The sequence below is a fragment of the Chinchilla lanigera genome, unplaced genomic scaffold (genome assembly GCF_000276665.1).
Source record: "Chinchilla lanigera isolate Chin_1 unplaced genomic scaffold, ChiLan1.0 scaffold00113, whole genome shotgun sequence".
Taxonomy (NCBI): Eukaryota; Metazoa; Chordata; class Mammalia; order Rodentia; family Chinchillidae; genus Chinchilla; species Chinchilla lanigera.
The window spans coordinates 307,662-334,436 of NW_004955514.1; the positions used below are offsets into that span (position 1 = coordinate 307,662).

Here is a 26,775-nt window from a genome sequence, read left to right on the forward strand (position 1 = left end):
CGGCCTCGGCCCGGGTCCGGCGGAAGGCTGCGAGCCCGGAGCCCCTCGGCGGGCAGGCGGGCAGGCGGGAGGCGGGACCTCGGGAGGGCACGACCGGGGCGGGCAGGACCCCGGACCAGGCAGGACCCGGCCAGGCTGGACCCGGAATAACCTGGACCCGGGCTGGGCAGGACCCCGAGCAGGCGTGAAGTGGGGTTATGGAGTACTCTGGGCTGCACCTCAGGAGGGCAGGACTTCGGAAGGGCCAGGGAGCACCCTAGGAAGGGAGAACCCAGGGACAGGCTGGACCCGGACCAGGCAGGAGCTGGGGAGGCCCCCTCGCCACGAAGGGCCGTCCCTGGGACTGGTCAGGACCCACAAAGTGCTGGGACCCCGGAACAGGTCTCTGCGAGGGGCTGAGACCTCGGGATAGGTCAGCGTGGAGGGTCAAGCCTGGGGCCCTTGGGAAGTGTCATCGAGCAGGGCCGGACCTGAGCACTGGTTAGGGCCCAGAGCATACCAAGACTACTGAGGGCGTCCAAGTCAAGATAGGTCACAGAAGGGACAGGATCCCAGGACTGTAACCCAGGAGGGCTGGACCTGGGACGAGCCGTGGAGAGGTTGACACTCCGGGACAAGCCCACTGGGAGAACTGGGACACCAGAGCTAGCCCTGGCACAGTCCCCTGAGCACTTTTGGGACCCTGAGCCAGGCTTTTTGTCCCTGGGAGGCTGGCAGTCTGAGATTACACTATGAGGAAGGCTCCTGACATAGTCATATTCCTGGTTACCAGGATCCAGTGTGTCTCCTGGGGTAAGGGTCCTGGCAAGGAGAGCTCTGAGATAGGCCCTGGGCATGGAGGCCAGGGTCTGAACTGCTAGATCTAAGAGGGCACTGAAGATGCCCAGAGTCTGCACAGCTGGCCACCTGGACCCCCTTGCTGTCCCACAGGCTCAGGCATGTGGGATCCTGGTCACCTGAACCCCACAGGTTCAAAACCTACCCTCAAAACCTTGAGTACCCCGACATCATGAACTTCTGGGTTGGCTCTACAGACCTAAAGTAGGTACTTGGGCAGGGATCTGGGGCCAGCTGCAAGGCAAGGTCAGGCTTGTCCTGACTGTAAGGACTCAAGGGCCCAGAGTGCCCTGTTTAGGGCTGCATGGTGCCCAAACCCAGGAAGTTTCTTCCTGCCTGCTCTGTGCCCCTTCTGCTGGGCCGTGAGTTTCACCTGCCTCTGCCTCAGTCGGTATCCAGCACCTTCACCCTCCTGCCTGCCCTACCCCACAGGGTCTAGGGAGCACTCAGTGTCAGGGAACTCCCAGGGTAAGCAGGAAGAGGGGTCCAAGCTTGGGCAGATGACCCAGGGCTTGTAGAGTGGAGGACTAGGCTGCAGGCTGGCAAGTTGGCACCTTGACTTCGCTCTGACCCGAAGGGGAAGGAAGAGAAAGCATTAGTGGATCTTAGGGAGCAGTCTTTGTTTCTCTGAAAACTTTAAAGTGGCGTTTTATGTAGAGTGTGTCTGTGTTTTCCTTTGGTTTACAAGTGGTCACGGAAAGAAAAGTAGGAGGAGATTGAATGCTGCATGAGGTATTAAGAATTCACAGAGTGCTGCTCTTGATGATGGTGGGCAGACCTTGTGGGATGTGTTTCCAGAAAGCGGAACCCACAGGACAAGGCCTTGCCCAGCCCAGTGCCCAGAGTGGTCTGCCATGGTCATCGAGGAGGTCCGCTGATGGGCTAGTGGACACCAAGCAGAGCAGTGAAGGGCAGCCTGGGCTCATGCAGAGCTCATCAGGAGTTGGCAGTAGGGTGAGACCTGAGTCTGAAGCTCTGGCTCTCTGGACTCCCCAGAGACCCTTGAACCAGTAGGTTCTGGGTTTTCTTCTTAGTTCCTCAAGAGAAACAACTTTATTTATTTTTGTTTGTTTTTTGAGACAGGGTCTCACTATATAGTCCAGACTGGCCTTGAACTCACTATGTAGCCCAGCTTGGTCTCAAACTTGTGGCGATCTTACTGTCTCTCGAGTGCTGAGATTACAGATGTGCACCACTACACCCAATGAGAAACCACTTTAGATTCCATGGCACTGTCAACCAAATGGTGCCCCTGAGTGGGCCAGCCTAGGAGTTTGTATTTCAAGATGTAACCACACTTGAGGAACTTTTATGCTATTGCTTACTTCTGATCTATCTTTCTTTCTTTGACATCTTTTACTGTTTGTTTAACTTAATTTGCTTTGTGAAATTTTGGAAGAGACTTGAAATACTGGGTATGAGTTTAGGTTTGATTAGGCTCTTTATTTTCCTCTTAGTGGATTTTTTTTTTTTTTTTTTTTTTTTTTTTTTTTTTTTTTGTCTTTTTGAGACAGGGTCTTGCTGTGCAGTTCAGGCTGACCTTGAGCTCACTTTGTAGCCCAGGCTGGTCTCGAACTTGAAATGATCCTCCTGCCTCAGCCTCCTGAATACTGGGATTATAGACATGGCCCATCTTAGTGGAATTTAAAGGTGTGAGTAGTGTGGAGTGGTTGTATGCATATTGCAGTGGAATAAATCACCCTAAGATTTGGTGCCCTTAGCCAGCACCAACTATCACCCTGCATGCTCTGATCTAGTAGGTCACCATGCATTCTGTGTAGGTCAAGGACCCAGGCCTGACCAAGTAGATTACCGTGCAGTCTGAGACAGGGGCCCAGGCCTGGCTAGCTAGGCAGGTCATCCTATAGTCTCTGTGATTCAGGGCCCAGGGCCTGACCTGGTGGGTCACCCTACAGCAGTCCCTGTGGGTAGGGCCCTAGGGTTCTGGCTGAGTGCCTCATCTGAGGTCTCCAAGGGCAGCATGCCGGTCCAGGCTCCTTTCCACAGCTGTCAGCTAAAGACCACAGTTTCTCTTCCTGGAGCCTCTCAGAGGCAGCCAAGGGGGAATAAGTGACAGAGCAAGACAGTGACAGGAAGGAAGTCAGGCTTCACAACCTAATCTAGGTGTGGGCCCTATCACTTTGCTGAATTCTCTTTCTTAGAAGTGGGACCCATGGCTCCAGTGAAGAGGGGTAGAGACCTCACGGGGTAAGCACACTGGAAGGAGGGTGGGGTTTGCAGTAGTGTTGTAAGCCTGGCTTTTGTCAGGCTGGAGATGCTACATGGCCCGCACCCATGCTGCGAGCAAGTCAAGAGTGTATATAGAGCGGTATGTTCCAGTGGCCCTACTGGTTGAAGCGTGCGTTCCTGAGACTGCTGTTACAGCAGAGATCATTTTCATGTGTGGACACTGATACAAATGAGGGAAGATAAATTACAAATAAAAAAGATATCTAGGATTAACTGACCACTGAGAATACCATGGTAAGCCGCAAGACCTCTCCAGACTGAAGTAGGGGTATGTGGTGCTGGGTCCTGTGACCCTAGGCCAGGGTCGTCTAATGTTATTCCTGCCACCTATGTGTCTCAAAAACTGATCTTTAAGAATTTTTTTCTTAACCATTTTTAATATGTGGAGAAAGTGTTTTTCCTAGTACTTTTTACTTTGTGCAGTTGGTTATATATGTTCACTTTGAAATAATGCACAAGACATAAGATCCTGAAAAGTTTGGGGTATTTGTGCTTCTCAGAGCATGATGCTACAGAAACCTTCTGTGGCAAGAGCCCCTCTACCTGACCAGCTCCTCCAAAGAGATCCCGGGCCCAGCACCGCCCTCCCCGACCTCTGGGAAGGGGTGTAGTCCAGGGCACCCACCCTCTTCCCTGCTGTAGACCTTGGGAAGACTCCACTGCAAGATCATAGGGCTGCTGGGGTGAGGAAGGGATCCTTTGCCATGCCTGGAATTGTTCTTTAGACTGTTTGATTTGGATTATAAAGCAAGATTTGTTTGGGTCTATTCTGTTGCTGTTTATTCAGTGGCAGGATTTGTTTCATTTACAGCCTTATTTGCTTGATGTTCAGAGTTAGATATAAAGTTGCAGGTGTGTTTTTTCTTTTCTTTTGAAATATGTCCACCCTTATGGAAAGTTCCCTGTTGTCTTACTATCAGCCTTATCTTCTTTTTTGTGACTCAAACTCAGGACCTTGCGCTTGCCAGGCAGGCGCTTGTGCCACTGAGCTATATCCCTGGCCCACTGTCAGTCTTTTAATACCTGTGGTTAATGTTGTGAAAATGCTGCACAATTCATTGTGCTTCAGAAACTGGAGCGATTTCTCAATTCCACAAGTTGATGGTTTGTCATTAAATTTTTAAAATGTAGGGTCCTTAAAAACAATAACAGAATAGTTTTCTGATCTACTAGAACCAAATCATGAGAGCCAGAGGCCCAGGAGCGGCTGTGAGTGCTGTCCCAGCACTCCTGCGGAGCCACCAGTACACCAGGAAACTTCCAGTTGCCGGAGTTTGCCTTTATTGGCCCATGGTGAGGCCAATTTGCTTTTTTGAAGAGAAACTATAGTGTTTAGGTAAATGTAGAAGGTGGAAGTTAATTGATTTTTTTGGAAATGCATTGGTATTTGCTTGACTTTGCTATCTTAATAGCAAACCCCAGATGTTTACCAAGCGCACAAAGAGTAGAAAGGTATCCACAGATGCCTCAAAGCCCATTTATACTAAGAGTCCTCTGTGGGTCTTGTAGAGCCTCATGGAGTCCTGTGGGCCCAAGAGTGCTGGGTAGGTCTCATGAGGCCTTAGGTGTCCCATGTGTCATGCTCTGTCTCCTGGTTCCTGAGCAGGCCTGGCCAAATTAGGTGCTGTGTGACACATTGCAACTAAACTGATTATGACCAGTACCCACTGTGGCTCTGCTCTGAAGACCATGTGTGTATTGCCTGATTTGATTGCTAAAGCCATCAGAAGCTGGGGCATTGTGGCACATGCCTATAATCCCAGCACTCAGGAGGCTGAGATGAGAAGAGCATTGTGAGTTTGAGGCAGCCTGGGCTACAAAGTGAGCTCAAGGCCAGTCTGAACTACACGGTGAGACCTGGTCTCAAAAAAGACAAAAAAGTAAATAAAAAAATAAAGCCATCAGAATGCTCCCTGATCATTCCCTTACCCACATATGGGAATGGGGAAAGGCACTGGCATGCCAGGAGGCTGGGGCAGAGAAGGCTAAGCCTTTTTTGTTTATTTCAAGGAACTATTTTACTTTTTTATTCAGATGTTTACAAGAAATAAAACACAGAAAAGCTGAAAGAATTGTACAGTGAGCATTGGGTGTTTTCTGAATGTGCCCCCCAAAAAGCTCACAGATCAAAACCCTAATCCCCACATAGTGATATTACAAGTGGGCCTTTGGGAGCTCTGCCCTCATGAACAGGATGAGTGCCTTACAAAAGACACCCAGGCCCCTTCCCTCACAGAAGCACCTGAAGCAGCCTTCAGCCCTGAAAAATTTGTTTCTGCTGTTCATGAGCTACCAAGTTTAGGGTGTTTTGTAGTAACAACCCAGACAGATGAGAAAGGTCCCTAACACCTGCTCCCGGAAACAGTTTTCCATTTGTATATTTGCTGCATTTTTTCTTGACACATCTTTTCACTATTGTGAAGTCTTAGAGGAGCTGCATACAGTGTGGTGACACATGAGGTAACTTAGGGTCTGAGACAGTAACAGGAAGAAGTTGGGCAAATGTGTCACTACCTTAGCTAGTTTCTAGCCAGATCTTTTGAGCAAATATTTCTCAGCATTTTACCTGAGTCAGATATGTCAGGTCTAGCCATAAAGGACCATGTTTAATGAGTCCTGAGTCCTGGTGTGGGATGGTGTCCTTCCCTACCACCTCCATGCTCAGGAGTCCTGGCATAGGACTGCATTTGTCCATCCTGACTGTGCTCAGAGTGTCCTCATGGGGGACATTGTCTTGTCCCTCCTGGCCATATAAAGTCAGGTGGCATTTGGAGGAGCCATTGTGTGTGGAGTGTTTCTGTTCTGTGATGTGTTGGGCCCAAGGCAGCCCTGGCTGGTGATTTTCTGAGAGGCCTGATTCTCCTTCCAGTACAGTTTGCTACCAGGAAAGGACTCGGCACCCTGAGTAGGGAAGAAGTAAAGGGGTGAGTCCAGGCCCCCAACAGGCCTCCTTCCCATGGTGGCCAGGGCAACATATGGGGTGCCATCTGCCCTCGAAGCCTGGAGACTCCCTGGGGGCTGGACCTGGAAGGACAGATCTCAGCATAAGCCTATGATTTGTAGGCATAGCACAGACAGGGCATGCTGCCGGTTTTGCAGGGAAGGTTTTAATCACCATAGGCAAGTTTGCCATGAGAGGGCTGACCACAGGCTTCCCGGGGGACAACCATCTTGGGACATTTCCCATCATTAGCCATGGGAGGAACCTGCAAGGCTCCTGGGGACACAGGCAAGAGAGAGGTGGCAGTCAGGTTCTCGTCGGTGTGTGCCAGTGGCTCCCTCGTGTTGGCCACAAAAGAGGAAGATGCTGTTGTCACAGCAGAGCATGGTGCCAATGTGTATGCATCACTGGGACCAGAGAGCACAGTCCTGCCTCCAGGACCAGCAGGATAGCAATGGCCAGTACAGGTAGAGGCCTATGACTTGCTGTTTTCTTTGTAAAGAGACTCATGTGTGTGTGTGTGTGTGTGTGTGTGTGTGTGTGTGTGTGTGTGTTTGGTACTAGAGATTGAACCCAGGGCAGTCACACTGAGTTACAACCCTGGTCCTTTTTGTTCAGTTTTGTCTTGGACAGATTCTTACTAAATTGCCCAGGCTGGACTTGAACTTGGCAGTGCTCCTGCTTCAGCTCCCCTGGGTGTTGGGATAACAAGTGTGTACCACCATGCCCAGCTCTGTTTTTATGTTATTCTTAGAAACTCTAGTGCTGGGATAGTGCTGACCTGGGCTCTGGGGACCAGCTTGGAGTGTGATAGGTGGTACTGTAGGCGTTCACTCTGATAAGTGTCACTTGCCCAGGCCTTGGCCTGACCTCAGGCTTGTCACCCACTTTAATGACAGTATCTTGTCAAATTGAGTTTCTGTGACTGTTCTTGTCTCCCAAGGCTTTGTAAGGTTTAGCTGTGGAGCACGACTTGTGGTTTCCAATACTGAGCAGGACCAGGATGATTAGGCAAGTTTAATTTTTCCGTTTTTAATTTTCACATACCTTTCTGTGGTAAATTAGGGCCTATGACCAGTTGTGGACCAGACTCAAGGCTTGCAGACCGAGCCCAGTGAGGAGCCCTTGAGCACATCTGCCTGTCTAGGGAGCAGGATGGAACTCTGGGGCCCAGTGCCACAGTAGGATTCTGCTCTTATTTGCCTACAAGAATCATGAAGTGAACCAGACAAGGTAGCACATGCCTTTAATACCAGCACTATAGGAGGCTGAGGCAGGAAGATTGCAAGTGAGAGCCCAACCTGGGCAACTCGGTGACTTAGTGTGACCCTATCTCATAATAAACACCTACTACTGCAATTAAAAAAAAACACGATATAAGGCCTCCCTCATTCTTGTACCTAGTCAAGAAACAGACGTGCACACAGTGTGTGTGCATCCTGGGGACCCACCTTGTAGCATCTTCCCACAGTAGGTAAGGACAGTGGGGACCACTGGGAACCCTCTGTGTTTTCACCCAGTCTGTGGCTTTTTCTCAGTTTCTGGTGTTTTTCAGTAATCCAGTGAACTTGTTTTTTAATGAAGCTGATTGCTCTTTATTTTCTGTTGTACAAGTCTCCTTGCCGGAGATCAAACGTCATTTTCCTTAGTATCTTCCCTGTCTGCATCCACATGGGGACGGGAGGTGCTGGCTACCAAGCAGGGGTTCAGTGGTCTTGTCTAGTTTACCCACTAAGGATGCTGCATGCTGCCCTGTTTAAATTGTTGGGTATTCTTTTCCAGGAAGCACATCCATACATGCTGCAGTCCACCAGCCTAGCACTGACTTAAGAGTCCTCCAAACCTAGCCAACCTGGCCTGACAAGGCTTTGGGAAGCCCTGTGTCCTGGGGACGTCCCTGTGTGGTCTTCTGTGTGCAGCTTCACTTGTGGATGTCCTCCCCGCTCACTCTACCTGCCCAGGCTGTGGCCGGGGGGGGCATCATCATCACTTGCTGTCTGTTGGTAGGCCCTATGTGTGTTCCTGCCAGGGACTCCTATGCTAAGGCTGCTTGGATGTCCTATACAAGTCTACCAGCAGTTGTGTGTAGTAGTGAGGGCTTCCTCACAGAACTTTTGTTTGGTTAAAAATAATTCCTTCTAGTCTTGGTATAAGAATTTTTAAGCCGGGCATGGTGGCACATGTCTGTGATCCCAGCACTTGGCAGGCTGAGGCAGGAAGATTGAGGCAAGCCTAAACTACACAGCAAGACCCTGTTTCAAAAAACCAAAAAAAAGGGGATTTAAAAAATCATGAACAGCAGTGGATTTTATCACATGATTTTTATGTGTCGGTTGAGAAGAGGGTGTTTTTCTCCTTTAATCTTTAGTTGTAAGTGACATTTTTTCCTTACATGGCTCACTCCTGTGTTGTAGGGATAAACCTCACCTGGTGAGATGGCCTTGGCTGTTGTGTGTTTGCCAGATGAGGGAGGCTGATACTCTGCTCAGGCTTGGGCTGGTCTGTAATCTTCCTTCCAGCTTCAACCAATCAGGGTTTGGTGTATGTGGAGTTAGTCTTGTGAAGTAAGTTGGAAATCCTGTCTTTGTTTTTTCTTTCTTTTTTGAGACAGGGTCTCGCTATGCAGTTCAGGCTGGCCTTGAGCTCACTTTGTAGCCCAGGCTGGTCTTGAACTTGCAATGATCCTCCTGCATCAGCCTCCCAGGCATGCGCCACCATGCCCGGCTCAGAAATCCTGTCTTTGGCTTTGAGGTTTGTTTGTTTGTTTGTTTGTTTTTTAAATCCCGGTGCTGGAAAGCAAACCTAGGACCTCAAACATGCTAGGTAAGTGCCACACCTCCCAAAATGAGCTACACCCCCGCCCAGAAATACTTTCATTGTTGTTGTTCAAAGAGTGGTTTGTTCTTATGTTGGGAGGACCCGCCTTGGAGACTTCTACGCCTGCAGTGTTCTTTGAAGGACATTTTATAACTACTTCCTCAGCCTCTATAGCAGGCAATGAATGGGTTTTCTCTGGTTGTCCCAATTTATTTGGATTACCTTTTTTTTAGCAGTCTATCAATTTCATATATGTTTCTATTATTATTGGCATAAAGGTGTTCTTAGTGCTGTTTATGCTCGGTGTCCTGGCCAAGTGTCGGCACTGCAGCCTGGTAGTGCTCTTCCTCCCAGCTTGATTAGCAATTGCCACCTCTGATGTACTAGGTGATTTACCTGCGTGAGGTGCTGTCTCTGTGAGGTGTGTGGCACTCAGGTCAGAAGCCCATAACTGGACTGCTCCACATGGAACCACAGGCCACAATTTAACAAAAATTAAATACAATTAAAACTTTGCTGCCACAACCACCTTTTGAGCACTAGCATTCACCTATGCTTGGAGGCTGCTGTCTGGGGCAGGGGACAGTTCAGGACAGGCCTGGCTGTAAGCGGCTCATCTGCTCATCTTCTGAACTCATCCTATGATATGGCTGTTGGTCCTGGGAAGACAAGCTTTTCCTTACTGTCTTTTTTGGTGAAAGTTACCTAAGCTTCAAGATTGGTTGCTAAAAAATGCAGCTGTGGAAGAACTTGAAGGGTAGGAATGTCCATGTGGGCACCGGAGGACAGTCCTGGATATGCATGCTAGGACTGCTTGCTTCTGAACTGCCCACATCCCTGTGTCATCCTGGAGCCCTGGGCCTTTTCCCAGCAGAGCCCTGGAGGGTGGCTTGGGGGATGACACCTAGAGAGCCCAGTGAGGCTCCAGGGCTCCCTCACAGTGTAGCAGCCCCCACATGTCTGGTCCAGGAGGCAGAGTCCCTGCATGGTCATTCAGGTCTAGACCCTATGTCACATTGCCAGGGGTGCCCTAGCCATACCCCTGCCCTATTGTTGCTGTCGGCCATGGGTGCTGTGAACGCACACTCACTGTCCTCGTCCTCATCCTCTGAGCCCCAGTGCTGGGCCAGGGCCCACAGAGTCTTCAGCAAACATTCGCTGAGTGGATGGGATATCTGTGACTTGGAGAGAAGATGGCTCAGTCTGGATGTGAGGATGCAGAAATCACAGGCTTCACATGAATCCAGTAATGACGTTTGCCACTTTCTGCCCCTCCCCAGGCCCTGCACCCTGGTCTCCCCTGGGTGACTCTGGGGGGGCCCCATCCTACCTTCAAGGGCCCCAGAGAAGTATGTGTGTTGGAGCCCCTCCTCCCTCTCAGACCTGTATCTCTGCTCATCATTTCTGATAGCTTCTGGGCTGGCCAGGGTTTGGGGACACCAGGCTGTGTCTCTGTGATAGGGCCTCCTTCTTCACTAGGCTAATTCTGATTTCCCTTGGCCTGTTTTACACAAGTAAAGGAGCAGGCATGCTTCACTAAGCAAGATGCAGAACTGCGGGTGGGTATCTTGTGTCCTCCTGCAGTGACACCTGCTGTTTCCCCACAGGCTTCACGATGTAGCAGGGACTCCAGCTCCCCTTGCAGGTGAGTGCAGGGCAGCGCCTTCCTTCCCACAGTGGCCAGGAGTTGATGTGCTGTGCCAAGCACGGTGTTGGGTGCAAGTATCAGTGCCATGAAGAAGGTCGGGAAGCATCATCTCCAAGCACTGGCTGGAGTTCTTTGTAGGTGGTTTTCCTCTCCATGTTTTAGATAGGGCTGAGGAATCATCTCAGCACTCCAGAGGGAGGGGCTGGGTGGCAGGGTTGTCCGGGGGCCACATCAGTGCTGTGACCAAAGCTAACAGTGTTGTTTTTCTGCTAGAAAATGGAAAGAGAGCAAGGGCCAGAAGGAAGGTGCAGAAGTGAACCACAGAGCAGCGTGAGGAGGGATCATCACATCTGCATGGTGGCCTGAAGCCTCCATGCCAGGGCGGGAGGAGGAACACGCAGTCATCCAGAGGAGGTGAGGGCCAGGTTGGGACCCCATGCACTGGGCTTGCTGTCCAGGGGAGGCCAAGGGAGGCTCTGTCCACTGGACTTAACCACTTAAGGGAGGCAAGGTGGCTCCATATGCAGGGTCTCTCCTGTGTGTGGGTTTTGTGTTGCTGCTGAGTGCTCACTGTGTCCCTGAGATGCCTTTCGGTGCTCTTGACCAGGCAGCCCTGCCCCAGCCCCTTCCATCCCCACTGCTTGAGTGGGCTCTGCCCTCTGCTGGTTGTCCCAGCAATGCAACTCTCTATTCGCAGCTCGAGTCCCTTCTCTGCATAACGTCCCCTGCCACTGAGCCTGCCTAGCCCACCCTCAGTGGGATGGGAGGAGGGTATGGGAACAGAGAGGCCAGGGCAGGGTGCATCCCCCATGGCTGCAGTGTACCAAGGGGACTGTCATGCCAATCCAACATGATGGTTACTGTGGACTGTGTCCTTCAGCTGCAGAAGTGGGTTCAATGCAAGCAACTTACATGTGTTGTGCTGAAGCCATTGCCATTCCTGGGCCTTAGACAGCACATTTAGCAGCAATTGGATGTTGCTAGTTAGTGTACGTATTTCTCCTACAGAAGCCAAAGATGTTGACCAGAAAGATCAAGCTCTGGGACATAAACGCCCATATCACCTGCCGCCTGTGCAGCGGGTACCTCATCGACGCCACGACAGTGACTGAGTGCCTGCACACATGTAAGTGTGATTGCTACTCCAGCCAGCCCCATGGTCTTGGGGGCAGCTCTCCTGTTTCCCAGCAGTTTCAGCCCAGGTATGAGGGCTGGGAAAATTACTTCAAACTAAAAATGCTATGACAGTTCTCTAGAGTGAGGCTTCCTTAGGAGAACTGAATGCAGGAAGCAGGCCTTCTGTGGTCAGCACATCAGTTCCTGAGAGAAATGGTGTTCATGCGTGGCAGGGAGACATGGCTGTGTCTTAAGTTGGAGTAAAGTCCTCGCATCTGTCGGATAGAGGGATCTGCTGATTCTTCTCACGTCTGATTGTCTGTTCTCTCTGGGCCCTCAGTTTGTGTGGGAACAGCAGGTGGATGCTGTGATCACCTGGAGGCATGGCTCTGTTGACAGAGATTATGCACCAGGTGACTTCCTGGAGTACCTTGTCAAAGTGAACTCGAAGTACAGATGACTTCCAGTTTTGTACTTTCCCTGTAGGAAATACTTGCACATTTTGACTTTAAAGTTAGTTGTATTGGTAGAAGCTGGCAGGCATACCTTATTTTAGGTGATTTTCATTGTTATTTACCTCTTTTTTCTGCACAAAGAAAATATAATCTTTTAGGTCAACTTAGTGGAAAATTTTAATGTAGCTATATTCTGGTGGCCTCACAGCCCCTTACCCTCTGTTTGTTGCCTCCTCACTGTCCCCTTCCCATGCAGTCCCCAAGCCTAGGTCAGGTTGGGATGGGGCGCTGGCATCTAGGCACATTCAGAGCCTGCATATGGGAACTGGGGCCTTGTGTGGGGACGGCTGGGTGTGCTGTGGGTGAGGTAGAATGTGCTCCTAGCTCCTGCAAGGCTCAGTGAGTGAGGGTGCCAACCCTGTCTCCATATGACCCCTCACCTGGGTGCACTGACAGTCTGCAGGAGCTGCCTGGTGAAATACCTAGAGGAGAACAACACCTGCCCCACCTGCAGGATTGTGATCCATCAGAGTCACCCGCTACAGTACATTGGGTGAGTGCCCCAGCTGCAAGGATGCTTACAGCCACTGCATACTGCATGCTGCCCAGATGGCAGTGGGTAAGAACTGGGCCCCAGGGGAATTTCAGGGCTGCGCTGAACTGACTGCATTAGGTTAGAAGCAAAAGATGGTCCTGGACCCACCTTTGTGCAGATCAGCATGGCCTTGGGTGAGGGGCAGGCCATAGAGCTGAAGGGTTGCCCAGTAGATTTTCAGGATGGAGACTGCTCTAAGGAAATGAAATTCCTCCATGCCACTCAAGGGAGAAGTCTGGAGACAGGCTTTGGAGGCAAGCTTCTTACTCTGGAGTTGTATAAGGCATCACACATGGCCTAGGGGCACATGGACAATACAGGATCCCCAGGGAGCAGGGACCCCAGTTACAAGTGGGAGCAACCAGCTCTCAACAGCCCTCTTGCTTCCAGACAGCACTGTTGGGTACTGTTCTCCAGCTTTCCTTATTGTGACCAGCATGCCTTTCCTTGTGCCCTGATTCCTCCATGAGTCTCTTGCTCACACTGGCATCTCTGGGAGAAGCTCCATGGCCAGTGTGCCCTGCAGGGTGGACATCGAGAGGTGTCCAATGGCTATTGATTAGTGCCACCCACACCCAGGGTTGGGCACCCTTAATCTCAGCATCGCATCCTTAACCCCAACAACACACACCCTAGATTCAGCCCCCTTTGAGACTCCCCACCTATGACTACATGAGGCTTTGGGGGGGCATCTAGTTATGAGCCATAACCTGCAGCATTATTTGAAATGTTTGTAAGCAGCTAGAACCTAAATTAAACAATGAATTAATTTAGGTCATAGATAACTTTTGGCATCAGACATTTTTATTTCTTTTTTTTTTTTTTTTTTTTTGGTCTTTTTTTGAGATAGGGTCTTGTTATACAGTTCAGGCTGGCCTTGAGCTCACTTTGTAGCTCAGGCTGGCCTCGAACTCAAAATGATCCTCTTCCTGCCTCAGCCTCCCGAGTGCTGGGAAGAAAAATTCCACCCAAATTTGAAGTTTGTGATTCAGAAGTTTGGGTTAAATGGGAAATGTGTGAGAATTATAGAATGAACATGCTGGCTGACTCCACTTGTCCGTTTCTTTGCAGTCATGACAGAACCATGCAGGACATTGTTTACAAGTTGGTGCCAGGCCTCCAGGAAGGTAAGTGTCAAAACCTCCTCAGCCTAGGGTCAAAATTGGGGATGTGGTCTTGGCGCTGTCCCTGTCTCATGTGTCTGTGCACTTACCTCATACATCTTGTCTGGATTTTCCAGTGTCTTTCCAGGATGCGTAGGCTCCTTTGAAGGCTCTTTCAGTCCTGGGAAAAGGCAGAGGATACCTTGAAATAAAATACAAGGCGTAACAAAATGCTTGTGATAAGAGCTTTAAATGCAAGTGCCAGCGTGCACACCTGAGAAGCCCCTGTGCTATGTCCTCCATTGGCAGCTCCCCCTTGTGTTCCTTTGTGTCCCAACAATAACGATTCTTTAAAACAATCCCCTATGGCACAAGAAAGTTGTAGTGACTCCTTAATGGCAAGTGTTGTAGTCAGGGTTTGCAAGGGGAACAATTCAGGACACATAATTTATAGGATTATTTTATAATAGTCACCCAAAGAGTCATATAAAAAGAGAGTACAGGAAATCTGTCTACACATGAAAGACTCAAAGAATCCAGCTGATGCCTTGGATTCCACAGCAATGTTGCATGAGTCCAGCTGAAGAACTAGAGCCCGTGACAATGCCTCGTGAAAGTCTGTTACAAGGATTTGTGCTGGGAAGGCCCAGAGGTCAGTGGTGGAAGCTAGAAAGTCTGTGCCAGCAGATGAAGGATCTGTGCTAGCAAGCAAGGGGTTCTGCACTGGAGCCAGAAAGTAACACTCAAAGACCAGAGCTCCCCCACAAAAATACCACAGCCATCCTCAGTGACAACGAGGTCCCAAGCTCCTCTGATGATGAGAACAGCCAAGTTCATAACAGGAAAGCCAGCATGACATGCTCCTCCAGGAGAACCAACAGACCCAGCAGCTCCCAACAGCTACTAAACTTCTTCCTCTAGTTCTGCCTCTTCTGCTGCCAGCAACAATCCTCAAATGCCCCCCACAACCCAGCACCACACTGATTCAGTTCAGCTGGGTGTTACAAGGTGATTGTCAGTCCACACAGCAAATATCCATCATATTGACATTGCTGGTTGTCTATGAGTACTATGTCTTTGGTTTTGGTTGTTTCCATCAGGATCCACATAAGACCTGTGCCCAGGATGGACCCCCAGGCCTACTGGCCCCTTTTGGCTCTGTCTGTACCTTGTCCCAGAGTGCCCCCATGTCCTGTGAGTTGGTAGAATTGGCAGTGCATCCAGGTCAGCTGTGGCCTGTGTTTTCAGCAAGCCTACCTCTAGGTGGGTTTCCACCCTGGGTGGGTGTTACCTGCTACTGAGGTGACAGATGTCACTATGTCATTCATCTGTACCAGGTGGCAGGCAGCGCTGTTCTTGTCCTGCTGTTGTTCTTCCTCCATTTCTTAGTTGGAATGCATCCATAAAATTGTGTCCCTGTTTGGTTTCCCTGAGGTTTCCATGGAAACCAATGAGTGCCTTCCTAGCCTCTCTAGCCACCAGGTCATGTGTTCTCAGTTGGTAGGAACGCATTGTTGTCTTTTCGATGCGGAATCCTCGTGTGTGTCTGTTGGGCATCTCAGGTTGGGTCAAGGTCCCCATAGTGCCCCTGGTGGTCTTGGGTGGCCACAGCTCTTGGTGCATGAGTGGTCCTGTGCGTTTCCTCCAAGCCCTGGCCTCTCACTGCAGTAGGCAGTGCTCTCCGTAGGCTGCAGCCTAGAGTGCTCTGTGGCTCTGTCCTGAGCCATTTCTGTTGAGTGAGGTAGTGCAGAGAGAATGACTTCGACACCTTGTTGCTCCTGGATGCCTTGGCTTCTGTCCATACACCAAGTCCCATCCAGTGTGGATGCTGACTGCACTGAAGTTGGAGAAATTGAGGGTCAGAGAGTTAGAGTTCTGAGTTCACACTTCCTGTTCATGGAGACCCAAGACTGCATGCCATTCTATGGACTGGCATGAACTCTCAGTTCCTTGTGGCTCTTTAGGAATGCACCTCTAAATCTGAAACCCTAACAGCGTGGCTGTTCTCTTAGTGAAGGCCATCTGTGATGTGTTGGGCTTCTTTTCTGAGCAGTTGTAAGTCTCATTTTTCATGCCAGAGGCTCTTTTTGGCCTCCAGATAGCTTAGGACACACTTCACTATGAGTGTGCAGTGAGGTGCAGAGCTCAACCTTGAGTACCACAGTCCTTTCCAGCTCCACCTCCCATCCCACAGGTGATGGTGGCTCCATTGGGGTCTTACTTGGGGTCTTGCAAGTGATGGGTACGAGGTGTGTTTGTTTTTGTTTCTTCATGCTGTTGCGGTATTTTAAAAGCTGCTTTTCAGAGGTAAATGTATCTGGTCAACCACTCCTCAACACCAAAGCATCACCTCCCCTTTTCCCACATGCTGCTCAGGGCCTGCTGCATCCATGTATATACCATGGGATTGTGGAGCATTCACCAGTCCTCTGCTGATGGCTGTTTACCATGTTTGTCATCCTTTGCTTTTGTTTGTTTGGTTGGTTAGTTTTGGTTTTTTGAGACAAAGTCACACTATGTTGCTCTGGCTGGCCTTGAACTCCCTGTGTAGTCCAGGCTGGGCTTAAACTTAGGACAGTCCTCTTGCCCTCAGCCTCCTAAGTGCTAGAATTAAAGGCGTGCACCACCACATCCAGCATCTTCTACTTTTAAAGACAAGGCATTCTCTTGTGGACTCCAGTTAAAGTACCTGTTGGTTTTATTTGTGAAAAAGGTTTATTGTGAAAAAGGTTTGCTAGACAAAAATACCTACATTTTTCTTTCTTTCTGTGAAAGAAAGAAAGATGAATTTATTGTGAAATTGTGAAAAAGGTTTGCTAGACAAAAATACCTACATTTTTAGGTGAAAAAGGTTTGCTAGACAAACCTTTCACCATCCGATTTTTAGGTGAAAAAGGTTTGCTAGACAAAAATACCTACATTTTTCTTTCTTTCTGGGCCCTACTTTTGCTGGCAGCCACCCATGGAGCACATCTGCCCTGCTGCCTGCAGTTACATGGCACATGAGCACAGGATGTTTTCTACATGGTTGGATAAAAACCAAAGAATATTGTGTAATTGTGAAAATTTTATGAAATTTTACAGTTCATGAATATAGTAATATGTTGGTTCACGAATGGTTCTATTTGCCAACAGTTCAGCTCATAAACAGAAGCATTCAGCAAAACTTTGCTTCTGTTTGTGAACTTCATATCGGATGGTGAATACAACCTTGGCCATCTTCCCCAGAGTTGTACAACGAATTAAGTTTGTGAACCAAGGCACACTGTAGTTTCATTGGAACACAGCCACAATCATTTGCCAGTTTCTTGTCTACCCTGTCCCTTCTGTGGCAGTAGGTCTGCCCCCTTAGCACACTACAAACCTTAGCCTGTTAAGCACCTTGGGTCCACACTCTGTCAAGACTTAGCATTACCAGTCCACACCTGTCATGTCCAAACAGAAAGAGGAGGAAGTGGGCTGCAGGTGTCGGGCCTTCTTGCTACTGAGGTTGCTGTCCAGAGACAGACAGTACAGCATTCTCAGCCCACAGAAAACAGTATCTGAACAAAAGTGAAAATTTAAAACAGGATAGTCCATCCCAGCAGAATTTATTACAAAATAAATGAAAATGAAGCTCCAGAGTAGGCCTCTGATTGGCTGTTGTTAGACACAGAAAGAGTTTATTTACTAATAGCCAGTCTTGTGTTTTTGTTTTTTTTTTGAGACAGGGTCTCACTGTATAGTACAGGCTGGCCTCGAACTGATGGGGATTCTCCTGCCTCAGCCTTCTGAGTGCTGGGATTACAGGCACGCATCACCACAACTAGCATAGCCAGTCCGTTAAAGCTTGTTGGACTGCAGCAGCAGAAGAGACTGGTCCAGAGAAAGCACAGTGTTTAGGACTGTTAGTCTCATGAATGATTGGCATGTGATGGAGGAGGATGGAAAAGCAGCATTGGCACTGGGCTTGTGTAGTCAGTGCTGGGTGGGGTGCTGAGGAGCAGCCTCTGGGGTCTTCCTGGACGCCCTGGCAGAGTACACCAAGACCTTCCCAAAGTTTCTAGATAGAAGGAAGGCTGGACAGGTTAGCAAAGCTGGTAAAAATATCAGGCGTTTGAGGCTTGTGGTCCATTTATTAGCAGGTACCTGGTGGAGAATGCTTCAATCTTGTGTGCTGGCCATGATGGTTTTCACTGTTAGACTGCTGCTGGCCACTCCTATTGCCATGGCTATCTTTGGAGCTCTGAATTTCTGTCAGAGTTAGAAACTGTCCTAACTTCTCCATCACATGAATTTCAGTGACTTAGCAGTGAGCGTGTGTGTGTGTGTGTGTGTGTCTGTCTGTCTGTCTACTTTTTTCTGTTCACTTTGAGCTACGGGTAGAGGTTGGCATTTCTCTAAATGAGAAGCAGCACTTTAACCACTATTGTAAAACCCTGAATGGCCCTGGAGATTGGTTTTGCTGAAGACTTGACTGTGTTTCTGAGGGAAGTCAGTCTAATCATAAGGCAAAACAACACTGCAGAGTATGGAAAGTCACTTCAACAACTAACACTGCTTGACTCACATACTGTCCAGCAGCTTGTGTCAGTCAGCTTTCTGTTGCTATGGCAGGGTACCTGAGTTACTCTGCTTATAATGACAAACTACTTATTTTGGGTCAGAGTTTTGGGGGAGTCAGTCAATGGCCCCATGTCAAGGCAGCCACCACGGCAGCGTGTGGAGCTCAAAACTGCTTACCTTATGTTCAGGAAGCAAAGGAGCAAACAAGAAGGGCTGGGGTTCCACCTTCCCCTCAAGGGCACACCCCCAGTGATCTAAGACCTGTTGCTCGGCCCCCACTTAAAGGTCCTACCGTGTTCTGACATCACCATCTTGGGCACCAAGTCTCCAACATGGGCTAGGGGGAGCAAATCTGAACCACAACTTCCATAGAGCCTCCTAAGCCCTTGCAAGTTAGGGAGAGAGGTAAGATCTACACCCTTGCCCAGATTGTAGCAGATCTATTCAAGGTGTAGCTACTGACCCAGAGATATTTTGGATGTTGATAGAAGTGCAGAGAAAGCTTCCATATTTCAGAATCCATTTAATTTTCCAGTGGAGGGGCTTCCACCTGACCTTCAAGGAGAAATGATTAATCTGCAGCTTAATGATTTGATGGAGTATAAATACCGAGAATTCCAGAGCATCCCACAAGTGCATGCAATATGACAACTCAACATTGTATCCCTCAGGCAGATGTCAGTGCCTCCATGTGGAAAGAAATTTTCAAGAGATGATATATGTAAAATTTCAGGACAGATAAACACTCACATGTCCAGTGAGTTTCAGTAGGAGGCATTAACTTGTAATTCCAACTGGACAAGTGTTATCCCCCAAAAAAGATTCCATTCATCTTGTTCCAAAAAACTATCCTTGATTGTCATTGCTGTATTTTGAACTTCATCAATAGAAAATTTGGGGTATCAGTTTCTGCCCTGTCACCAACCTTCTGTGCAAAACCTCAGTTCTGCCCGCTGGCTGCAAGGCCAGCTGTTCAGGTCTTTCCCTTATCAGGGAATGCCTGTGACCCAGACTGGAATCCCACGATCTGCTGGCTGGGTCAGTAAACCTGGGCTTGCTTTTGGTCCCTGGAGCTCAGCCTCTCACCACCACATGGATGCTTGTCATAGCCTATGGACACCTCCATCAGGCTGGCCCAGTGGGATGAACAGTTTACCAGGAGTGGTATGTGGTCTCAGATGCCTTTTCTGCATCTGTCTAAATGGTCGTATGGATCTCACAAATGCTAGGGAAGTGCTCCACCACTGAGCTATATCCTCATCCCTATGTTTTTAAAATTCATTTGGAGACAAGGATCTTGATAAGTTGCCCAGCTGACCCTCAAACTTGTCTCTACCTGCCTCAGGCCCCTGTGTAGCTGGAATTACAGGCCTGTACCATGCCCCCAGCTTTCAGTTTCTTAGTATAGACGACAGTGGTGGCAAACCTATGGCATGTGTGCCACAACTGACTGTTCATTATCATTGAACACCTGAAAGGTTCGCCATCATTGGTGTAGGATGTCAGTAGTGGAGCCCAGCTGGTTGTGTGTTGCCGTCTCTTTTTCATAGCAGTGCATCAAAGAATGTGCCCCTGGGCAGCAAGTACACTCCGTGTTATTCACTGCCAGTAGCTGCAGTGTTCTGTTGCTGAATGATCCACGCATGGATGACACCTGTGCTGGTTTTATTTCGCCAGTGTGCTCTCCTGGCAGCAAGTAAAGCATGGCTGGGAAGGCCGAGTGAGGAGCCACTGCTGTAGCAGCTGTGCCTATTCTCAGACGCAATATTTCAGTTGTTTCTGATTTTTTGGTGTATCTTAGTTACATTTCTCTCATTGCTGAAACAAAATACCTGACACTCAAAGTGGGAAAGGCTTATTAGCTAACAGTTTGTAGAGGTTTAAGTCCATAATTGGCTGGCTCCCAGGCAGGGTGGCATTGGAGAGAAGACAGTTCATGGGGGGCAGAAGGTAGCAAAGCAAGCAAGGGTCAATTATAGCTCTTTCTAGGCCTTACATTTTATCCAGGCTACTTAGGGAGGGCAGCACTCACATCCTTACTCCTAGTGCCCTTGAGCCTAGCATTGCACCGTGAATCAATTCCAGCATTGATTCCAGCATCCACACACTCTAGATCCAGCCGCCTCTGAAAAAGCCCCACCTATAACTGCATGAGCTTTGGGAGACATCTAGACACAAGCTGTGACATAGTGTTACATGTAAGGCTTCAGCAAATATGTATTTACCTGGGTATTTTGGGGATTACTAGCAGTAGAATTTTTGTGTCAAATCTACAGTATTTTAGATGTATCAGAAGTAGCCCCAGTTTAATGTTTATGCACCTGACATTGAGTATTGTTATTTTTGCTATCTTTATGCTTTTTATTGATAGGTAAAAGGTAAAGAAGTAAGCATTAAACAAGGTGTCAGCACTGAGGCTTCCACCCGCAGTGGTCCCCTCTGAGGCTTCGCCAGCCAGCCTCCTGCTTCATTCAGAGCTGCTTGCTGTGCAGTGTGTACCAGAGCACTTTTCTAGCTAACCCCTTTGCTGTCTTGCCAGAGTCTGCACAGCTCTCCTTGCAGAGCTGTCCCCTCTGTGTTGCTCATAGCCTTATACCCTTGTTCCTGCACTGCCACTGTGTAGGGCTGGCTGTGCCCAGGCTATCTTGGGGCTGTGGTCTGTAGGAGAGAACAAATATGTAGATAAAAAGTTTAATAAAGCAGGACATGGTGGTGCATGCAGGTCTGTAATCCCAGCTACTCAGAAAGTTGCAGGAGCACCAAAAGTTGAGGCCAGCCCAGACAACTCAGAACCTGTCTCAAAATAAAATTTGAAAATGCAGCTGGGGGTATAGCTCACTGGTAGGGTGCCCCTCCTGGGTTCAGTCCCCCAGTACCACATACACACACACACACACACTCACACACACAGAGAAAGTGTAACAAAAAGTTTCTTAGTCATCTATGCATAAATTATTTTTCACAGAGCAATTTATAGGTCAGTGGTTTGAGTAGTTATTTTAATCTTGCCACCTGAGTGTCCTGAGCAGTAGCCAGTGTCTTTTGCTCCATCACTTGCACCTGCACATTAAAGTTACATGGATAGAAGCCAGGCGTGGTGGCGCACACCTGTAATCCCAGCACTTGGGAGGCTGAGGCAGGAGGATTGTTGTGAGTTCGAGACAAGCCTAGGCTGCAAAGTGAGCTCAAGGCCAGCCTGCACTGCATAGTGAGACCCTGTCTCAAAAGGACAAAAAAAAAAAAGTTACATGGGTAGAAACACTTCCTAAACGTTGAAGTTTGGTGTGGTGGTGCATGCCTGTAATCCCAACGCTGAGGGAGGCTGAGACAAGAAGATTGCAAGTTTGAGCCTAGCTTGGGCATCTTAGTGACTTAGTGAGACCCTGTTTTAAAATAAAAAATGAGCTAGGGATGTAGCTCAGTGCAAAGCCCCTTGGTCCAATGCTTAGTCCAGCAAAAAAAAATTAAAATTAAAAAAATAATTTTTTATAAGTCAGTAGCTGTTTTTGTCTTACAAAATCCATCCTTCCCTGGGATCTGCAGGGTGCTAGCCTGGTCTTGCTGTCCAGCTCCAGAGGGCTCAGTTCATGCCTGTGCTTGGAAGCTCCTCTGGTCCAGCTAGCAGGAGCACATGCTGGCCACCTCAGAACCAGCCAAGCTACCCTAAAAGCCGGGTAACAGAGACAAAAAGGAGATGGACAGATTCCACAGGAAATTCTGTCCATCTGCTTCTTCCCTTGGACTATGGTGCTGTGACTGCTGGCCATAGACACCAGGGGGCACTGTTAACCCACTGCTGGCAGACATGGACACCATCTTGTCTGCCCTGCAGGTAGGTTGTGAGCACCCACAAGCCTGACTCACAGGTACAGGGTTTTGGGATGAGGTGGCAGCTCTAGACACCCCTCCTCCCCAGCAGACCCTTGCCAGGCAGCTCAGAGCTGTTGCTTGATCTGGCTGCAGAGACGATGGGGGACAGGCAGCTAGTCTGGATTGCTAGGCTGCACTGGGGGTACACAAGGCACCTGAGTCCTCCAGCAGTTGCCTGTTGTCTGCAGTGATGTCTGAGGGTCTGTAACAGGTGGGCGAGGAGGTTGCCATCATAGTCCTGTGAGGGTCCCCAGCAGGTCCAAAGCCTATCTGTCCACTCTAGGTTCTCACACTGAGTACCAGCATCTCATCTCAGTGTTCCTACAAGCCTGAGGTATGGGTACTTGTGCACCATGTTGGACCCAAGTGTTTACATTGTCCTTCTTTTCATACTGGTAGCAGCCTTCAAACTCCATAACCCAAACCTACAGCCTCCTTTGTGTGATATTTGCGAATAGAGCTTTACTACAATTCTTTGTCCACTGAAAATTAAAGATTAATAGTTTTTTCAAGTATATGTTTGCATTACACAGTTATTACATTTATCACAGGGAGTTGGTACATGTATATAACACATTGTCTGTTAATTTTTAATAGCGGAAATGAGAAAACAGAGGGAGTTCTATCACAAGTTGGGCATGGAGGTGCCAGGCGACATCAAGGGGGAGGCATGCTCTGCAAAACAGCACTTGGATCCCCGGAATGGTGAGTGGCCCACAGTGCTGCATGAATTACAGCAGCTGGCTTATCAGGCTTCTCATAGGTTCATACTTCAGTGGTTTCACCAGAAAGGAACAGATCTGTGGTTCAGGGGGGTTCTTTCTTTATCATGGTGCACACCCAGGAGTGTGACATGGAGAACAAGAGGTCCCAGGAAGTGCCTGGAGATCAGGTGGAAAGCAGAGGGCAGGGAGCATAGCACCTATGGAAGAAGTAGTGGAAGGTAGGCTAGTAAGATTTTAACTCTGCTTACTTTTTTTTGTTTGGTTTGGTTTTTTTCCGGTACCAGGAATTGAACTCACAACCTTACACTTGCCAGGCAGGCGCTGTGCCACTGAGCTAAATCCCCAGCCCCTGCTTACTTTATTATAATATGGCACAGTAATGATTTGGTTTTGGCATAAAGTTAATAGTACTTTCAGATCTGTATGTATTATAAATTATTCAAATCTTTGAGGTCTGGTGTTTTTCAATTGGAATCACATAAGTTCCTAAGAAATTTAGACCATATCAGATCTGACACATGCCTGTAATCCCATCACTCATAAGGCTGAGGCAGAAGGATCACAAATTTGAGCCCTACCTGGACAATTTAACAAGACTCTGTCACAAAAATTAAATTAAGAAATAAATTTAAATAAAGAAATAAATTGGGCTGGGATATGGTTCAGCACAAAGGCCCTAGGATCAATCGCTAGAGCTATACATACAAAAAAAAAAATCTTGTTAGGAATGTAGCTCAGTGGTAGATTGCTTGCCTAGCATACACAAGGCCCTGAGTTCAGTCCCTTAGTACCACAAGAAAAAAAAGAAAGAAAAGAAAAAGTCTTTAGATTTCTTTGTTAGTCTGAGATGAGAGAGGACCTTGGCCACTACCACTGGGAGAGTTGGCTGCCAGGTCTTGGGGAATGCCAGGCCAGGGAGGGCAAGGGGCCCTTGGGTGATGTCTGGGAATTGGAGCATCTGGTCTTGACTACTATTAGTGTAATAAGGTTGCAGGAGTAAAGTGTTCCAGGGAGGGGCTGCTGTGGTGAGCACTGCATGGTTCTGGGAGCTGTCTGCTCCTCTCACCAGTGTCAGTACTTTAGTATCCCCCAGACATCCACTGACAAGCCCACCTTGCCCAGGTTAGCCTCAGGCAGCCTTGAGGCGTTCTGAGAGACTTGTAGTGTAGCTCTGACACTCAGTGGGCTTCTCATGTCCACTCTTGGGAGGGTAGATGGTGATGCATTTAGAGAGTATGCTAGTTTCTTAAATAGTATAACATTTTAGGCTACATAATACATAATAATTTTAGGCTACATAATATAACATTTTAGGCTACATAATAATGAGTATCCCTATCCAGAATATTTGAGGGCAGGTGTAGACATGAATTCATTTGTGTTTCACATGCATTTTACACTCCCTAAAGGTATATTTTCACATTATTTTTGGTGCACCTGTGTTGAACTACAGCAAGTCACATAGTCAGGTGTGGAAGTTTCTCCTTATAACTCAAAATGTTTTAGATTTTGGAGCACTTAGGATTTTGGATTAGGGGTGCTCAACCTACACCCTATTTTCTGCTTATTATGCTAAAAGGTGAAACCAAAGCAGATGACAGTTCAAGCAAAGAGACGGCAGAAGAGAGACAGGAAGAAGACAACGACTACCACAGGAGTGATGAGCAGGTGGGTCCTCTGTGTGCACATCCCAGCACTGTTCTGCTGTATGCTTGCTGCAGTGTTTCAGGAAACCAAAGACAGAAGCCACAGAGCTTTCTACCACAGGAGTCACTAGCAGAAGGGTCCTCTGTGTGCACATCCCAGCACTGTTCTGCTCCATGCTTGCTGCAGTTTCAGGAAACCAAAGGTGATGTTCCAAAGCTTTCTTCCTCTGAGCTCCTCACTTGATCTTTCTTTAAATTACCAAAGTGCTAGGCTGGGGATTTAGCTCAGCGGCACAGCGCCTGCCTGGCAAGCGCAAGGTCGTGAGTTCAATTCCCGGCACCAGAAAAAAAATAAATTACCAAAGTGCTATGCATGGACTAAAACACTTCAGACATAAAAAATTATAGACAAACTCAGGTTCATTTTCTTCAGCCTAGCTATAAACATGTTTTCACTGTTCAAGACTCGGTCCCTTGTCTACTGGGAGCTTTCGTGTGCATTTACAAATTTCAGGAGAACAGTGGACCTCAGCAGCACAGTGGAAGGAAGCAAGCACATAATGCTGAGGACTCTGTTCATGCCCCATGTGCCACATTACCAGGTGAAAAAGGAAACAAGACCAGCAGAGGCACTGTGGAAGGATCTCATGAAATTCCATACTCCTGTCTGTAGAATTCCCTAAAGCAGTTCATACTTCATGATGAAACAATCATTGTCTCATTAAAATAAGGAATAAGAAAATATCACAAGCAGTTATGAGTTTGGAGGACTTAGCCCTTGTCATGGGGAAAGAAAAATGAGACACACGTGGGGGTTGGGGATTTAGCTCAGCTGCACAGTGTCTGGCTGGTAAGCTCAAGGTCATGAGTTTGATTCCCAGAACCGTTGGGGGGGGGTGGTGACATTTGCCAGGTGTGGTGGTGCACGCCTGTAATCCCAGCACTGGGGAGGCTGAGGCAGGAGGATTGTTGTGAGTTCAAGGCCAGCCTAGGCTACAAAGTGAGCTCAACGCTAGCCTGAACTGCATAGGAAAACCCTGTCTCAAAAAAAAAAAAAAAAAAGAGACACACATGAGAGCAAAAATTGCTGTTATTCTCAGGTAATGTTGTCTTACATAGAACCTGAGATAATGAGCTGAAAAATGGTTAAAGCTCATTTCACTCTGTGGGTCATGAGATCAACATGAGGACTGGTAGCTGTGAGGAGTGGGTGGGGAGCTGTGTCAGAAGTTTGCTGAATGTTCCTGGGAGAAAGGCTGGTACGAGATGCCGATACCTTTGAACTGGCCTCATGGCATGGTCCTAGCAGGTGGCTAGAAATGACCTCACAGGAAGGTGGATGTGCAGAACAGTTCTGAGATCTCTGTAGAAATCAGGACTAGGCTTAGTCCTATCATAAGACGTAGTAACCACAACAGTGTTTCAGGCCAGAGTAGTCAAATCTTTGTTTTTAGTTTTCTGATTCTGCGCGGCCAGCAACACCCAGAACCAAAGAAACAGGGACAGGTCTGTGCACATGTGGGACTTGATGATGGCCTTGCTTGCCAGTGAAAGGGTGGCTCTGACTGACCTACAGGCAGCAAGAGCAAAGATCACCTTGAGCTGCTTCTGAGTCTAGGTGACAGAGGCATTATCTCTGGGTGGCTTGGAGGACCCCTCAAATGATACCTCTAAGTCAGGTGGACCTGCCCTGCTGGCTTCTCTGCTTGCTGGAGTGGTGGTGTTCATCATCTGTGCTCCAACTCTGGGGGCAGCCTGAGACGTTGGAGTCTTGCCACTGGCCCATCTTTGTCTCTGGGTATGATTTTCTGTGGGTGGGTATAGAACTGTACATAGTGTTCTCTTCTACTTAATCTTTTTATTTTATTTTATTTTAAAGAGTAAAAGAAGGATAACATAGTAATAGGGGGGCTTACCAAATTACAGACAGAGTGGTAGGAAATTATCAATGGTTGTTTTACATACTGTTATCTACAAGATAGTTTCTCAGGAAAACAAATAGACAAATAATAGTGAGTTACAGACAATAGTGGTAGGTTATTATCAATGGTTGTTGTACTATACTTTGGAATCTTCAAAGTGGTTTCTAAAGAAAATAAATAGAGCTATACATGAGTGACCAATTGAATATTCATTGACTATTCTCAACGGTTGTTGTAGGAAGCACATAGTAATAAACGTACATCCATTTACAAAATAGCATAGGAACAATACAAACATTACAGAG

The 26,775-nt window shown here is 48.1% G+C and overlaps 1 protein-coding gene across 5 annotated transcripts in view; it reads left to right on the top strand.

Annotated features, from left to right (window-relative positions):
* The window catches only part of Pcgf3 (polycomb group ring finger 3), a 42,709-nt gene that overhangs the window by 331 nt on the left and 15,603 nt on the right, over positions 1-26,775 (top strand). For 2 of the 5 annotated variants that reach the window (XM_005408674.2, XM_005408676.2), the window contains exons 2-8: positions 10,453-10,490; positions 10,767-10,907; positions 11,502-11,619; positions 12,521-12,617; positions 13,731-13,786; positions 22,775-22,882; positions 24,482-24,570. In XM_005408674.2, coding sequence (XP_005408731.1) covers positions 11,511-11,619; positions 12,521-12,617; positions 13,731-13,786; positions 22,775-22,882; positions 24,482-24,570 — 459 coding nt within the window. In that variant the 5' untranslated portion in view covers positions 10,453-10,490; positions 10,767-10,907; positions 11,502-11,510. Of the gene's footprint in view, positions 1-9,095; positions 10,092-10,452; positions 10,491-10,539; positions 10,628-10,766; positions 10,908-11,501; positions 11,620-12,520; positions 12,618-13,730; positions 13,787-22,774; positions 22,883-24,481; positions 24,571-26,775 lie in introns of those variants that run through there. The other 3 variants (XM_005408675.2, XM_013506752.1, XM_013506751.1) reach the window with 3 other exon arrangements.